The 15,569-nt window shown below is 45.8% G+C and overlaps 6 protein-coding genes across 6 annotated transcripts; 3 read left to right on the forward strand and 3 right to left on the reverse strand.

Moving 5' to 3' along the window:
• Positions 1-30: 30 nt before the first annotated feature.
• On the forward strand, positions 31-249 carry CANTADRAFT_53945 (DNA-directed RNA polymerase core subunit; the record flags this gene model as incomplete). Its single annotated transcript, XM_020210268.1, has 1 exon — positions 31-249. One exon carries the CDS (start codon positions 31-33, stop codon positions 247-249), a length of 219 nt encoding a protein of 72 aa, XP_020063510.1.
• A 515-nt stretch (positions 250-764) lies between these two features.
• Positions 765-2,986, reverse strand: CANTADRAFT_26513 (Gly-Xaa carboxypeptidase). Its single transcript, XM_020207786.1, has one exon. It carries the CDS (start codon positions 2,637-2,639, stop codon positions 909-911), a length of 1,731 nt encoding a protein of 576 aa, XP_020063511.1. The 5' UTR covers positions 2,640-2,986; the 3' UTR covers positions 765-908.
• A 13-nt stretch (positions 2,987-2,999) lies between these two features.
• On the forward strand, positions 3,000-4,719 carry PGA54 (Pga54p). The gene has a single exon (XM_020207787.1). The coding sequence runs from the start codon at positions 3,290-3,292 to the stop codon at positions 4,217-4,219; it is 930 nt and encodes a 309-aa protein (XP_020063512.1). The 5' UTR covers positions 3,000-3,289; the 3' UTR covers positions 4,220-4,719.
• A 3,027-nt stretch (positions 4,720-7,746) lies between these two features.
• CANTADRAFT_52412 (transcription initiation factor IIA large subunit) lies at positions 7,747-8,544 on the forward strand (the record flags this gene model as incomplete). The annotated part of the gene is made up of 2 exons (XM_020210080.1): positions 7,747-7,966; positions 8,033-8,544. The coding sequence occupies 2 exons, from the start codon at positions 7,747-7,749 to the stop codon at positions 8,542-8,544; spliced, it is 732 nt and encodes a 243-aa protein (XP_020063513.1).
• A 1,437-nt stretch (positions 8,545-9,981) lies between these two features.
• BEM3 (Bem3p) lies at positions 9,982-10,671 on the reverse strand (the record flags this gene model as incomplete). The annotated part of the gene is made up of 1 exon (XM_020210178.1): positions 9,982-10,671. One exon carries the CDS (start codon positions 10,669-10,671, stop codon positions 9,982-9,984), a length of 690 nt encoding a protein of 229 aa, XP_020063514.1.
• A 2,602-nt stretch (positions 10,672-13,273) lies between these two features.
• Positions 13,274-15,394, reverse strand: HOS3 (histone deacetylase; the record flags this gene model as incomplete). The annotated part of the gene is made up of 1 exon (XM_020210097.1): positions 13,274-15,394. The coding sequence occupies one exon, from the start codon at positions 15,392-15,394 to the stop codon at positions 13,274-13,276; it is 2,121 nt and encodes a 706-aa protein (XP_020063515.1).
• Between the last annotated feature and the right edge of the window lie 175 nt (positions 15,395-15,569).

The following is a 15,569-nucleotide window of genomic DNA, read 5'->3' on the forward strand; positions in this document are numbered from 1 at the left end:
TTTGATTACCATCACAATCAGACACCAGCCATGATCATTCCTATTCGTTGTTTCTCCTGTGGTAAAGTTGTGGGTGACAAGTGGGAAGCCTACTTGGAGTTGTTACAAGATGAATCCATGACCGAAGGTGACGCTTTGGATGCCTTGAAATTGTCCAGATACTGTTGTAGAAGAATGGTGTTGACCCATGTTGATTTAATCGAGAAGTTCTTGAGATACAATCCATTGGAGAAGAAGGAGATAAGTTAATGGTCCTGCTGAGAGCTGACTGTTCTTCAAAGTCCACGAGAATAATTATAATGAGTGGGTAGTTACCGAGCCTTTACATGGGCAATCACAGTGGCTACCTGAGATGGTAAGGGGCTAAAGGCTTCATACATCTCAAGAAATGGCGGCTTGGCTCGTCTTGCCAATACCTGTGGTATTCTGTATTTTAGATAATAAAAGATAAAGTGAATTTAGTGTTGTAGGCCGAGGAAATATCCGATGTCTGGGCGTATATGATGGCATGACATTGTCTTTCCGTCCCTCTGCTATATTTTCCAAGCGGAGAATGGTAGATGGTAGTCTGGTATTGGTATTCTACTGCTCGGTTAGAATTAGCACCAGTATGAGAGGAGCAAAAAATAGCCGATATCGCAAACCATGCGATCCTAAGTCGACTGATATTACTCAGCTTACTGTAACCAGATTATATAGGATATAAATCTTGTTTCTACAATGGTAGACACCCGTAGCTTAACTAGCAGTACTCTACAAGTGTCGTCGATATGTAGGAATTTCGGGTTAAATAAAGCGAAATCAAAGCTAATGCAGATGGTTTGACTAGCCATGAAGAAAATTGCCGTTATTTATTCGAATCACACTATAAATAAAGAAGATCGGAACCAATAAACTGGTTAATACGCTTATCCTGCCTTGCTGGTATCAACGGCTTGGATATACTCGTAGAAGAAAGCGTGAAGCTGCAAGTGAGCGTCAAACAAGATCTTTTCATCCACACTATGGATTCCTCCATCAACTAAAACATTAAAGAAGTATGGCGAGGATCTGTAGATGTGTTTGGTCAAGTTCCAGTAGTGCTTGGTGTCGGTATTACCAGGCATGATAATAGGAGCAGTAACGATAGGGTAAGGGTAATCAGGGAAGACCAATTCTTCAAAAACATGTCTAACAACACCAGCAAAGTACTCGTACACACTGCCAGAAGTAGGGGTCAAAGGAGCAATTTCCAATGGAGTGCCAAAGGCATCGACCCTGATAACACCCTTGGAATCCTTAGGCGAATAGACAGTTTCTCCAAAAGCAACAACTTCCAAGTTGTGATTCTTGGCAACCTTGATCACTCTAGAGGTAAAGTGATGCTTCAATTCACTAGTGTTAGATTCAATGGCAATTCTGTGGTTTACAACAGCACTGGCAGATTCCGGTAAAGCATTGGCCTTTTCACCACCGCTAATTAAGTCGATGGCTTGGGTAGTCCGGATCAACGAACTAATAACCTTGTTCTGTAAGAGTGACTTAACAACCTTGGAATTGGCAACCTTGTTGTAACCGGCTTGAAGAATGGCCTTTTTAGCGAGCTTACCAAGCTTTTTCTTTGGGTCGTGAACAGCCATGCACTGGACGTAGTCCAAGAGTGGACTCTTCTTGGTGAAAACTGGCTCATAAGGGTCCTGTTCGATAACGTAATTAAGTTCCGAGAGTATTCCAATGGAAGTGTGATCAGGAGGAGTTGAGGAATGTCCACCTTTGGTCCTGACTTGGACCTCGATGTCCATGTAGCCCTTTTCTGCCACTGCTGGAGGAGCGACGATAGTATCGGTGAGGCCGTCAAGAAGTAATCCTGGACCTTCATCAATGATAGCGTAGACTGAATTGTGGCCAAAACGCTCTTCCAAGTAAGTAGCAATACTAGAGGCACCGTGTCTTCCAGAAGCTTCTTCATCAAAACCAAAAGCAGCAAGAATTGGTCTCTGGGGCTTGAAACCCTTGTGCAAAAGCAATTCCAAGGATTCCAAAATAGCAATCACCACATTTTTGCAATCGACGGAACCTCTGCCGTAGAGGAACTCTCCATCATAGTGGGCATCGTATGGTGGGTAAGTCCAATCACCAATGGAGTCCTTTTGGATAGGAACCGTGTCGAGATGTCCAGTCAACATAAGCGGCTTGAGGTCCTCAGAACCTTTCCAGTAGAACACAAGGCCATAAGTGTTCACTTTCTGGACCTCGAGGTTGGCGTACACCAATGGGAAAGCTTCCTCGAGGTAGTCGTGAATCTTTTGGAACTTGGCCCAGATTTCGGGAGCCTCATCCACATCTGGTTGGTTGTCCACAATGGTGGTATCAATCTTGACCGCACCCTGGAGCTTCTTAACACTTTGCTTTCTGTACTTCTTGTCGTAGAGAATGTCGAGAACAGTGGCATTGTCCTTGTGGAAGGAAGCTGGGGCAATTGGGTCATAGAGTGGGCAGATATCCTTATCAACGGGAGCAGCAACAATTCTCAAGTAGCCAACGAGGTTGGTGGTGGTTAACACGATGATGGTCACGAGAACACCTACAGCGATGGCATAGAAACCATGTCTTCTGCGACGTTCTCTGGGGTCAGTGGGGTCCAATGGGAGGCCAATCATTTTGTCAATTGCCAGCAATTGGGGAAAAAGGGTCGTTTTAACTGAACCCTTGAGGTTATCACGGGGCTGGGCCACACACTGGCATGGCGCCGGATTGGTGGAGAATCCCGGGCCTGGAGCGGAGAGTCCAGCAACCTCACGTGCGCATGGTTATCAGTTGCTATCGTCACGTGAGTATTGGTGGAAGTGGTAATTCAGAGTCGTGTGCGAGTCCTTGCAAATGATCATGTGAGTGGTCATGTGACGTCATGTGTGTGCTCATGTGAGATCAATCACGACCACGCCGTTGCGTCGCGCCCCTGCAGCTAAATTAGGGCGTCGTTCGTGTTGTTTTCACATTCTCGGCGCGTTTCACTTTACATACCGACGCCTCTGTCAAATACTCGGCGTTGGAAGGCGCCCCTCATTCCCCACGTGATGTGTTTCAAACTGTCGCTTCGGCATATTTGTCCCTCGCTATGTGAAGGGGGTGTTTATTTACATTTACGTCTGCAACGACGCGACACCTCCTTTCACTATATATTTAATGGGTCCGCCAATTTTTCATAACTTCAACCAAAACCTCTTCTGCTAGCACCTTTGCGTATCTAATCGCGTCCACTCATTTCTAGCCAGCCGATTTCGTTCGTTTGTTCATCAACTCCCATCCAATGCGTTTCACCTCAATTGCTGCCATTTTGGCCATTTCCAGCGCTGTCTCCGCTGTTCCTTTCAAGAGATACGACAACTCTACCCAGCCTTCAGCTGCTGGTGCCAAGGCGGCCGTGCCATCCTCTTCCTACGCGTCCGTTGACCCTGACACCACCGTCATTGTCGATGAGTACGAGACTGTCACCTTGCCAGGCACCACTGCCACGTTTGCAGCCTCTGCCACCAGTGCCATCGCGTCAGCCAAGTCGGTTGCCTCCCAGGCCTCCCAGTCCTCGGTTGCTGCCCAAGCCTCCCAGGATGGCCTGAGTGCAACCACCACCTCCACCATCACTTCGGTCATCACTGTCACCAGTGATGCTACCGTGTTCGTGACCACCTCCACCAGTGCCTCCACTGGTTTGGCCAAGGAGACCAAGGATGCCACTGAAGCCAAGGCTGCTGCTGTCACCGATGCTCCAAGCTCCAATGGCCAATGTGTGCCTGCTACTGTCACTGTCACCGTGACTGCCAACCCTTCCAAGGCTGCTGCTGCTGCCAGCGGTGCTGACGACGAGGATGTTACCCAAACCCTCACCGTGACCTCCACCCAGACCACCTCATACCCGGTGACTGCCGAGTTCACCCACTCTGACAGCACCACCACCATCACCTCCTACGTGCAAGTGACCTCCACCGGCACTTACACCACCACCACCGCGGTTCCAAAGAACTCAGTGAAGGCTGAAGCCGCCACTGGTTCGTCCACTGTTGCCGCCGAGTCGACTGCCGCAAAGGCGGTCGCTCCTGCCCCCACCTCTGGTGCCAACTCCACCGCCCCTGCCCCAAGCAATGGTACTGTGTACTCAGCTGCTTCGGCCCCTTCGTGGATCCACACCGACGATGCGCCTAACGCCAAGAGAGCCTCTGGCTTCTTCAAGTTTCTTCTTTAGGTAGACTGTTCTACAATTTTAGTTAGGGTATATTTATGGTTATTTGTGACGATTGTAGTGCGAGATTAATGACTTGCAGTTATCAAATATGATTGAATGTGGAGGAAGACTCAAAAATATTGAATGCATTATTGGCGTGATTGAAATGAAGGACCACTAATCATTCGGGTTTGACCAAGGGCTCCAAGCCACAGTGGCTGCAGGTTAGTTTTCAGGAACAAATGCAAACTGGTCAATTACGAAAATGCACCGTACAAATCTTAGTTTCAGCGTCGCAATAGAGAGGTCCTCCATTCATTTAGTTCTAATCATAGAAATGGATAGGTGCTATAAATTTTACTCAATAATCTTCCACCAATTTAATGAGTATAATAAATATTTCTCATGGTAGAAAGGATCACCTGTGCTAGTGAACTAGCCATTGATGGAAGATACTGGTCCATTTAGCCCGAGTAATGCAGCAGAGTACTGAGAGATCCAGTAGTGAGACTCTAGTAAGGAAGAATACTCCCTTGACTATTAAAGGCCAGGATCAAATTCATTATGTTTTCGCCCAAAGAGTTTGTGTGTACTAATATTATAATAATATATATGTTGTTTTCGTTCACTGTCTTCTATCAACTTCATATCCAGGGCTGGCCCGGGACCAATAAAGTTGGTGAAGCGTAAAATGGACTAGCAATGCATTTCTGCAAAGTCTATTTCGAAAATCTACTTTGCCTATCACCAGTGTTTTTTGCAACCACTGGCTGGGCCGCGCACGCCTACCACCAGAGGCGTGTCCCAGCCGGCCACCGCGTTTTGTTGATCTTCACTATCGATCCTGGTGAACCATCAACATCCAGTACAACTCTGTTTCTCCACACGAATCCACCATGAGTTCTCCCATACATGGCGGTGGCCGCTTGCCGGCACACGATGACACGTTTTCCCCTGTCAAGCTTCCTACCACCACAACGCCTGGTGCAGCTACCCTCATGGTTCATCCCCATGGGTTGACTGCCAAACACAGGCGAAGAAACACCATCCACGCCACCCAGAGGCGCTCGCTAGTGGACACCCCGTTAAGTGTGCTGCCATCAGTGCTGCCCTCGCGAGACCACTTGGCAGTGTCCACCGCAAGCAACCCTCACCCCAAGTATCCCTTAACATCCCCACGCGCCAACAGCAAGAAGTTCAACTTGGAGAGCATCAAGCGCTCTAAGGCCAAGCTCGACTCCAAGTTGGGACTCCAGCCCTTAGACGGCAAGGAAAACCGTCCTGTGAACCTTTCCCCCGAAAAGGACGAGTCGGAGGACCAGATCAGCTCCCCTATCAAGAGAAATAGGTCTGCGGGGGGTAACGCACGCAAGATCGCCAAAGTGGTGACCAGTGCTGAGACTGGCGCTGACTCCTCCGACCACCTGGTCCAGATCAACGAGTTATTCTACAAGGACGACTTGGTGGCCCAGCTAAGCTCAGCCAAATCGTCGCCAGCCAAGCCTCTCATCCAGGACGTCCCCACCGTCATAGACAACGACAGCGACAGCGACCCTGAAGACTATGGCCGCATCGAAAACACCATTAGCCAGACCCTCATTCCCAACACATCCACCAATTTCAATAATACTCAGCTCAGCAAGATCATTCGAATGGACGCCAAGTCGGATGAGTACATCACTCCACAAAGACCCACTGAACCGGTTGCAAGGAGTCCCGCTACAAACCAGCAGGTGAGAATCAACGAGAATATCTTACTAAACGACGACTTTGATGAGGATGCACACAGTGTCGATAAGTCAGATATGAAGGATGTGACTAGTCCATTAAAGAACCACAACTACAAGCCATCTGAAGAAAAGAGTGCCCTAGAGATACCCGAAATTGGTGAAGACCTCGAGGTGCTTGACGAAAACGACGAAAATATGATACCCGAGGCTCAGAAGCTTGAGGATGAACTCACTATCAATTTTCTCATGTCCCCAAACTCGAAGCCTGTTTTCTCAATGTATCAAGTCAACAAAATCCAAACTGAAGATAAGGAGAAGATCTCTAGCTTGAGAGAAAAAATTAAGGCCAAGGAAGATATCCTTTTACAGGTGAGACAGCAATTATCTGATGCTCACAAAGATTTGACCAAGAAAGAACAAGCATTGGAGGAGCTAAATGAGTTGAAAGAGTCTCAAGAAAGAAATATCGACTTCATCTCTATACAATTGAAACACAATGAGCGCGAGTTGGCATCTATTACTAAAAATTTTAAGATTAAAGAAAGCATTGTTGCTAGCTTGAAAACAAAATTAAATGAAACGCTTGCGCAAAAGGAAGATGCGTTGGCCTTAGTCAAAGAACTTACCAGTCAAGTGGACGAATTAACATCTTCAAACATTGATCATGCTTATAAGGCCGAGTCATTAGTTGCAGAAAAGGACAAATTGTTAAAGAGTCAGCAGCAAATTGAACACACGAACAAAGAGTTGACTTCAGAAATTTCTAACCTTAAGGATATCAATAATAAGCAAGAAGAATTGTTGAAAGAATTGGACAATTTGGAGCATTTGGCAAATGACAAGATTTACAGTTTGGAGAAGAAAATTCAAGACCAAACCCAAGAACTCAACGAAAAGTCCACTCAATTTGGCCAAGAAAAGGCAAATTTAATTAAGGAACACCAGGAAAGAGAATTGCAACTTGAAGAAGAATTATCAAACGAAAAGGAACAGCGGGTTCAAGTTTCTGATCAATTAAAGGATACCAATAATTTGAATAAGAAATTGAACCTCAAGATTGAGGATTTGGAATTGGAGATTGAGAGAAGTCAACAGAACCATGTAGACAGAACCAAGGAATTACAGGAAAAGATTGATCAAAAAGAATCGATCATCAATGAGGATGTGGCCAAGCTTAACGAATTGGTGGAAGCGATAGAGAAAAAGAAAAAGACTTACGAAGACATGATCGCTCAGTACAAGGCTGAAATCGAGGTGTTGCAGCAGGAATCGGGACAAGAAAAGGAATTGAAGAAGGAAGTAGAGTTTTTACAGAACCAACTCAAGCATCAAGAGTACGAGTCCCAGAAAAAAATCGACGAGGTAGCTGCCTTCCTCCATAAGCAATATGCCGAGAAACATACGCGTAAGTTGGGTGAAGTCAGGGATCAATATGAAAAGGAATTATCGGGGGCCAGTTTCGAAAAGAAGAACTTATTGCGAGAAGTCGATCTGTTAAAACGAAAATTGAACCGGGCTCTCGAAGAAAACCAAAAGGTGGCAGAGTTTGTACATGTACATAAGTTGAAGTATCCAGCCTCCAACATGGCCTCGTCAGAGGGAAGCCCAAGGAGAGGCGGTCGGACTTCTAGATACTAGTTAAATATAATAGTGCCACCAGCGTGCGATTATTGGGGTCACACGATGCAGGCCACGTGATGCGGTCTCACCATGAAAAGTCAAATGACTATTGTAAGCAGTTCACCACTTCTAGGCGCCCCCAATCTATCCATAACTCCAAAACCATCATCCATATTTCCTGTTATATAGTGTGTCTCCATGTCCAATAAAGAAGCTATCAAATTGTACGAGACCGTCATCGAGGAGGTGATCAGCGACTCCAGACAAGACTTTGAGAATAATGGTATCGACGAGTCAACTTTACAAGACTTGAGAAGAATATGGTGTGAAAAGTTGTCACAGTCGCAAGTGGCCAAGTTCTCGTGGGATGAGGAAGAATCCTATGAGGGTCCAAACTCACTTGCTGCCCATGCCAGAAGTTTGGCCACCGGAAGACTTCCTGTCACAAACACCTTGAGACAGCTGGGATTGGACCACTCCATAGCTACAGGTGCAGGACTCGAATTGCCCAATGTTGCCAGCGGGAATGAATTGTCATATGGAGCCGTTGCCACCGGAACGAACAACATTGGGATCGAGCTTCCTCACATACAAAGCGATGAAGAAGACCATGGAACCGGATTGATGTTACCTAACATCAACCAGGCAGACGGGACTTTTGAGATGACTGTGTACACCGACAAGGCCCCTGAGTTCATAGAGTCCTTGAAGGCGGGAAAAAAGATAAAGCAAGCAGATGGGACCCTTGATGACGACGACGACGATGAGGGTATCTTCAACGACTCGGACGATATCAATTCCGATCTCGACGATGGACTTGAGAGCGAAAAGCTGGACGACGAGGACGGAGACCAAGAGGGCCAGATCATGTTGTGCTTGTATGAGAAGGTGCAAAGAATCAAGAACAAATGGAAGTCTACATTGAAGGAAGGAGTGGCCAATATCAATGGCAGGGACTATGTATTCCAGAAGGCCACTGGGGAGTGTGAGTGGTGATCTATACAAATAGAGCTTAGTAATGGCCTCTGCCACCACGCTTTTTCATGGCACTCTCAAGCTTATTGGCAACGATGGCTCCAACTAGGCCCCCCCCAATTTTGCCGAGCCCGTTGTGGAAAAGCTTCCCACCTGCGTAAGCTCCGGCAGCTCCACCTCCCATGGTGGCTAGAAGGCCTTTCTCTTGAGTTTGACCGTTTTGAAATTGACCATTTTGGGGGTTTTGATTGTATTGGCCGTTGTGGGGATTTTGATTGTATTGGCCTTGGTTAGGATTGTAGTAGCCTCGGTCACCCGAGTTATAGAATTCGTTGGCAGACATGCTGATAGTGTTCAATAAATGTACAGTAATCTTCTTTATATACTCCACCAGTGGGCGGAGGGAGTCACTGCTTTAAAGTGGACCTCGTAATCAGCGAAGGGCTGTTTCTTACGAATGGGTGACGATAGCCAAAGCACGGTTTACCAAGTCACTGCCAAGCCATGTTACAATAGCTAGATGGAGCAGCGCCGGCCCGAGATTTGGGTCATTTTTAAGGCTGTGCGATATCGCGGGGCCATTCTGGACTACCAACACTATACCAGTGACCACCAGATATCTAAGCCCTGGTGCAGGATCTAGTCTGCGGATCCGGGGAAAACCAAATAAGGACAAAGTACGGAGATGTATAGGGGCGGAGTGAAGAATTGCCTGAAACTACAAAGACAAGAGAAAAGAACACGATGGAATGAGTAGCTTTGACCGGAATGAACACAATAGAGCCAGTAACTAATTTTGGGACAGAGGAGGGAATGAACACAATAGACCAAGTGAGTAAAATTACCCACTGGAACGCATTACGTTGAAGAATAGCCAATAATACTGAATGTTCAATTACTCTAGCGAGCTCTGCAAATACGAAAGATGTTGCTAAATATAAATACACAATAAGCCTGATGAATTGGTTTTCGGAGATAACTTCCGAGTTGGGGCATTCATCTATTACTCTCGGAAATATGGGTCAGATCAGTAGTTTCGAAGAGAAACCCACAGTCAATACCATCATTGGTCATGTCCACGAGTAGTAGAGTTTAGGATTGCAAACTCGGGTAACTGTTCAGAGTTCGAAGGTCATCGCTAGTCCAATAGTCATATTTTAACCAAAGTAAACTCCTTACTTCTGGACCAATTCAAGAAATTCATAAACGGTGGAAAGAGGACCGCAGTATTGTTTTTGGCCAACCAATGGAGTAGGAATTCACATCACCCTATCACTAGTTGGCATAGTCCAACATTATATGGTTGCACTAGTATTCGAGGTGAAGCCGCAAAATAAACCTCGTATTACACACCTACAGTGAATTACACAGATTGAATGTTGAAGCTAGTAGAGCAACCCCTTCTATAAGTCACCATGTTAAGATTCGTCAGTGTCTAGCTATTTATAGTTGATACTATTAGAAGTTAGGGATATGTAAATCCAAGACCTCTCTCTTGTTATCCTCCAAAGGCATACCACCCTCAAAAATGCATTCAAAATCAACCAAAAATGTGCTCAAGACCTCCAACGAAATGTTCAAAGTAGGAACAAACACTATACACACATTTCTCAAGTTCATTCTATTGTTTTGGCTTTGGGCAATGATCTGCCTCAAAAACTTGAAGATCACATAGCAGAGATCAAAATGTACCCGGTCCACGTTATCATGAAGGAAATCTCTGAATATCTTTGCTATTGATGATGCAGGTATACTCTTGCTATTTTGTAGTATAACTTGATTTAAGTGGTTATAAGCATGGATTCCTGTTATGGGGTTGGGTAATTCTCTCAAGTATGCTTTGAATAATCCTGCCACAGTGTGCATGTCGGGTTTGAGCGGTGTCTCAAATAAGTCAATATCAAACCGTAAATTGAACTGGTCCTTCAACTGCCTGATGGTAGAAGCAGACCCACTTAGTCTGAAGATACCTTCTTCATAAATTGCACCAGTCTTCATGAGGTAATCCAAGCATCTGAAAACAATACTGGGAATGCTCCTTCCAAAATATTCATGATTGGAAAGATCGTAGCACTCTTGGACATCTCTTCCAAAAATCGATTTAGTGACTCCATCATCCAAGTTTAATTGATCGAGGTACGCTTTCATCTCAGACGCCAGAGCAGGAGTACCAGGAGTGGGAGGTCCAAATGCACCGTTAACTCCTGTTTGTATCGAGAGATCTTTGTGAAGTGATTGGTTCACTATCTGCCCTGGATGTAAATCGTCATTTCTCCGGAAAGGGAAGTATCTTTTTTTCATTTTCTTAGCGTGATCGACGCCTAGTTCGTCAGAATGTGCTGATAATTGATCATTGATCAGTACTGGCAATTCGTCGACATACTCGTTTCTGCTGCTTGGGGATTCAAGGCTTTGTCCCTCCACTTCTAAGCTTGGTTGTGGCATCTCATTGTGGTCGAGTAAAATATCCACCCATTCGTCTCTTTCTTCATCATTCTCAGCACAAAAGAAATGTTTTGGGTATGAACTTGATAATTTGGTCTTTTGGGATTCCATAACCAAAAATGCATGCCTATAACCCTTGTCTTCAGCAACCGAGTCACTTGATTGTCTACCAATTTGACAGTTTTTCAATCTAATCTGCTCCACTAAAGGTCCCCCAGGTACCTCATATATTTCCAATGAAGGCCCGTCCACCTGACACCATCTGATTTTCCAGCTAGTACCCAATCCCTTGTACCTTCTGATCAAGAATCCTTCCTTCTTGGCCCCACTCTTATAATCATCCAATGGATTGACAAAATCGAGCGAAAGATAGCGACATATCCTATGCAATACCATATGAGGGATATGTGGCATCAAGAAGATGGTGTTGAAATAATTTTGCAATCCTACTCTTCTTTGATCTATCTTAACTGGGGAAGTAGACAAGAATAATGTCTTATCGGGAAGAGTAGGCAATCCAAAGTATTCTACTATCGGCCTTATTTCATTATCAAAAGCCAAAAGCTGGGAGTAAGTCTTCCGGATTCTCCACATTTCTTTGGCAGATTCTCTATCTTTGATAACAATAGTGACATTTGGTTCGTCCGAACGTTTGGAGTTAGTAGTAGGCATTGTTATAGTACTTTGAACAATTATGTCAATAGTCTGAAAGTCCTTGGGCTTAATAAATAAGTTTGAATCGTCATCATCCTGTTTCGGAGTGTGAAGTACTTGGAACGAGCTTTTCGATCCGGATGCCGAGCCCACACTGGTGGCAGTTCCTGAAGTGAGACTAACAGAGGTACCAGAGCCCAAAGTCTGCAAGCCTGGCCGAGAGTCAGTTGGGTGTATGTTGGGTGTTTTCAATAAATCATCGTTCTTTACTTCATTTCCTTTCACAAATCCATCTGGAGTCATAGGCATCCTATTTCTGTTGTAGTCTTCTGGAGATGCTGCTTGAAATTGAGGAACATTTTGGGTTGGAGGAGTTTCGAACCTGCCAGTCCATGTAGATGACGCCACAGAGTGTTGATCTTGAAAAGATTCGTTAAGGAGAGGAGACTTCAATGAGGATTGTAATTCTGTAGGTGTAATGCTGGAAGGAGAGTCCACGTACTCCTTCTCTCGTTTATCCTGTTGGTGTTGCAAGGAAAGAGGAAGCTTGATTCGCGATTTGTAAGATTGGAAACTACCTGTGCTTTGATTCTTCGCGGACGAGTAACCAATTTTATTGTTGGCCGTTTCATGTCCACTCTGGTTGGATCTTGTTCTACTGATATCGTGGGAAGTTCCACTTTTCATGCTCACGTAACTTTCGTTGACCGACACGTTGGGATCTGTTTCGAGGTCAGGAAGATGGCTGGGCTTGCGGGTTTCTTCAGGTTCTGCATTATCGTTAATCGAGGACACGATGGACACCGACTTGGAGAGGCTACTCATTTGGGAGGTGGAGTTTGGGAGTGGGGTTTCTGAGTCTGGTGGTGGAGGCGAGTTTCGTCTTCTTCTTGCCGAGCGCAAGGGAATCTCCACCTCTTCCTTAGTTGGAATGTGTACTGTGAGGGGAGCACGGCTTGGAACTGGCAGAGCTGGCTTTGCTTGCTCTTGTGGGGAGGGAAGATCTGTCTTGTTGAAACTACCGGCAAGGAGGTCAGTGTGTTTGTCTAACACGGCCCTAAGTTCCTTGATCTCAAAAAGCAAGAGCTCAATGTAATCTTTATCGGTCAAGCCGTCTCTGTTGAAGCTCGGGTGTGAAGGCGGTAGGTCCAGGGTTTGCCTTGCCCGTGAGGGGGATTCTTCAGTGGTCCCAACAACAGCATCGACGCTGACAGCGCCAGCATCGCCCAAGTTGATGTCTGGAGACGGAAAGTCGCCTGATTCGTAGGCCAGGGTTTGACCACGATGGCCGTAGCCGTGTGAGAACTCGCTCGTTTCAGGGTTCACTCTTACTCCAGTGGTGATATTCATGGTCTCTGAGTCAAGACTGAGCGGTGGTCTCTTCTGGTGGGGTCCACGTTGTGCTGGTATGCGGTCGGTAGTTGGGCTATCTCGTCTAGAGGTTTTGTGTAGTCGATAGGATCTGTTTGATTTAGACACTTGTGTGGAATTCTCCACGCGTTTGGTGCGTTTGGTTATGTTGCGCGGAGCATGCAATGAGCCATGGACGACCTGGAGAACGAGATCAAGTGGGGCTAAACGGACTACACCCGGAATGTTACGTAATCTATATTCTTGTTGAAGGCGGGCCTGCCTGGAGAGAGTATGTTGGTCACTTGGAAATCTTCTTGAAGTAGGAGCGGGTGTGGCGCAACACCTTTCTGTCGTCTTCAGGGTCTTTCATGGGGCTCTTGATGGGAGGCGCCTTCTCCTCGGGGGGTTGCGACTGGTAAATGTAGTTTGCAGGAAGAATTGCATTGGGCATCATCGATCGAGCGAGCTTGATCACCTCGTTTGCCCAGATGGTTATGTCGCTCTGAGGCTTCTTGTAGGGAACCCAGTTTTTCTTGCATCCCTTGACAAGCTCTTTCATCACCTGCTCGGTGCCCCAGGTCTGATTCCACAAGAACTCATCGTCGTTGTTAAGGCCTATCAAATGGGAGAAGATCCCGGTGGATAACGCACCATCAGAATAACCTCCCTCTAAGAACGAAACCACCTTACCTCCAGTATGAATCTTGGCCAACTTCACCACATCCTTGGTAAATGTAGCGTAGAACGAAGTTGGCACGTTTATTCCATGTCTTTGCATATGTGGGCTTTCATATTCAGATGCATCAAAGCCCGCTGAAATTGCTATCAATGGCTTGAATGGTGGTGGAGCCACGGGCTTTTCTATAGGTTGGTTGTATAAATGAGGCTTCAAAAGATATTTGTTATACTTGGCTGAGTTGGCCAAGTACTCCTGATATTCCTGTTCGTATTGTTTCTTAGCCTGGTTTAAAAATTGGTTGGCCCGATTAAGAATTTGCACATACTTGGTTTGATAATGCTTGTAAAATTCTTCCTCGTTCTTCCAATCTTGTAAATGAACATTCCAAATGTTTAGGTCGTGGTCCATGATACAGGTTGAAGCATTTTTGATATTTTCCCGGGTAGCATAGCCCAATTCAGTGGGATATGATTTGATATCATGCAATGAAAAGTATCCAACTTTGGGGTACTTGGCAAACCTTTTACCATATTCATCCCGGGGAGTAGGCTCTAACTCATCATCTTCTTCTTGACCGTAGTCTCCTTGAAATCCTGCTCTTTCCCAACAGATATCCTGACTACCATCACCATGGTGTAAATCAATATCCAATATTGCACAATGAGTGACTTGATATTTTTCAAATGCATATTCGATACCAACATGTACGTTATTCAAGAGACAAAATCCACTAGGTAAACAGGCGTGTGAATGGTGACCTGGCGGACGGATCATCACAAAGACCAAATTATGACTTTGCTCGCCCTTACCATAAAGAGAATCAATTGACGTTTCAATGGTTCCAAGAACACCCTCTATAGCATTGATGGTTTTTGGAGTCAAATAAATATCACCGGTGTTCCAATCACCAGGAACTTCAATGTTATCGTTGTCAAGCTTGTCGGCTGATTCAAGACATAATTCAATCAACTTCTTGGGCCAGTTTTTGCCATGGACTTTCATGACATGACTGGATAATGCAGATGATCTCTTGGTGGAATTGAATACTTCGTAGAAGAAAGGAAACATGGTCACAGCCGCAGATACTCCGATGCATGCAGCCAAAAGTCTTTGGGGTCTTTCGAAAATTGTAGACAAGTATGATCGGGTCACCCACTTTCTTCCAAATGCGTGTTCAGCAGAATACGGGGACAAGAGGATCAAAGTTTTGTCGGTAGAATCAACAAATCTTGGGGACTCGGTCTGAATATGAGGGTTGGAGCCCAAGAATTCCTGGAAAGTCTTTGTGAAACGAGTCAACTGGTAATCGATCAACGGAGATGGCTCGAGTAGATGGCGGTACGTTTCCAATGGATCAGGGCTTGGGGATTTTGGGGTAGGCGTGGGGGACTTTGATCCGGGTTTCGACGAGGTTGCGGAGGTGACTCTGTCTTTGTGGGGTGCCTTGATCCGGTATGCTTTTTCCTTTGTGAGTTTCTCTGTAGGCTGGAGGCTGTAGCGTCTTCTGGACTTGAACTGGGGGATCTGCTCGTCACGGATCTCGTTCTCCTCGAGTTCCTCGATGTCCACCACGCTGTGGTCACGGGTGTAGTTCACAGTGGTATTGTGGAGCACGGTATGGTCAATGGAAATGTCGTTGTCCTCGTCCACATCGTTGGACGACGGCCTGATGGTGAGGGTGGTCTCGAATTGCGAAATCAACGACTCCTCGCTATCATTTTTGGGGATTACCACTGCCATGTCGTGGTGGTCTGGTGAGATGGAGATGGCCAGCGTTCAACTACTAGCAGCAAGGTTTGGAAGTTATTGTTATGATCACGTGTGGAAGGGGTTATGATTTGCTGCAAAAACGCGCGCAAGTGGTGGTGGTGTATTCTGGCGGAAGTAGAGCAATAACACCACCAACGGCTGGTCC

The sequence above is a fragment of the Suhomyces tanzawaensis genome (genome assembly GCF_001661415.1).
Source record: "Suhomyces tanzawaensis NRRL Y-17324 unplaced genomic scaffold CANTAscaffold_5, whole genome shotgun sequence".
Lineage (NCBI taxonomy): Eukaryota > Fungi > Ascomycota > Pichiomycetes > Serinales > Debaryomycetaceae > Suhomyces > Suhomyces tanzawaensis.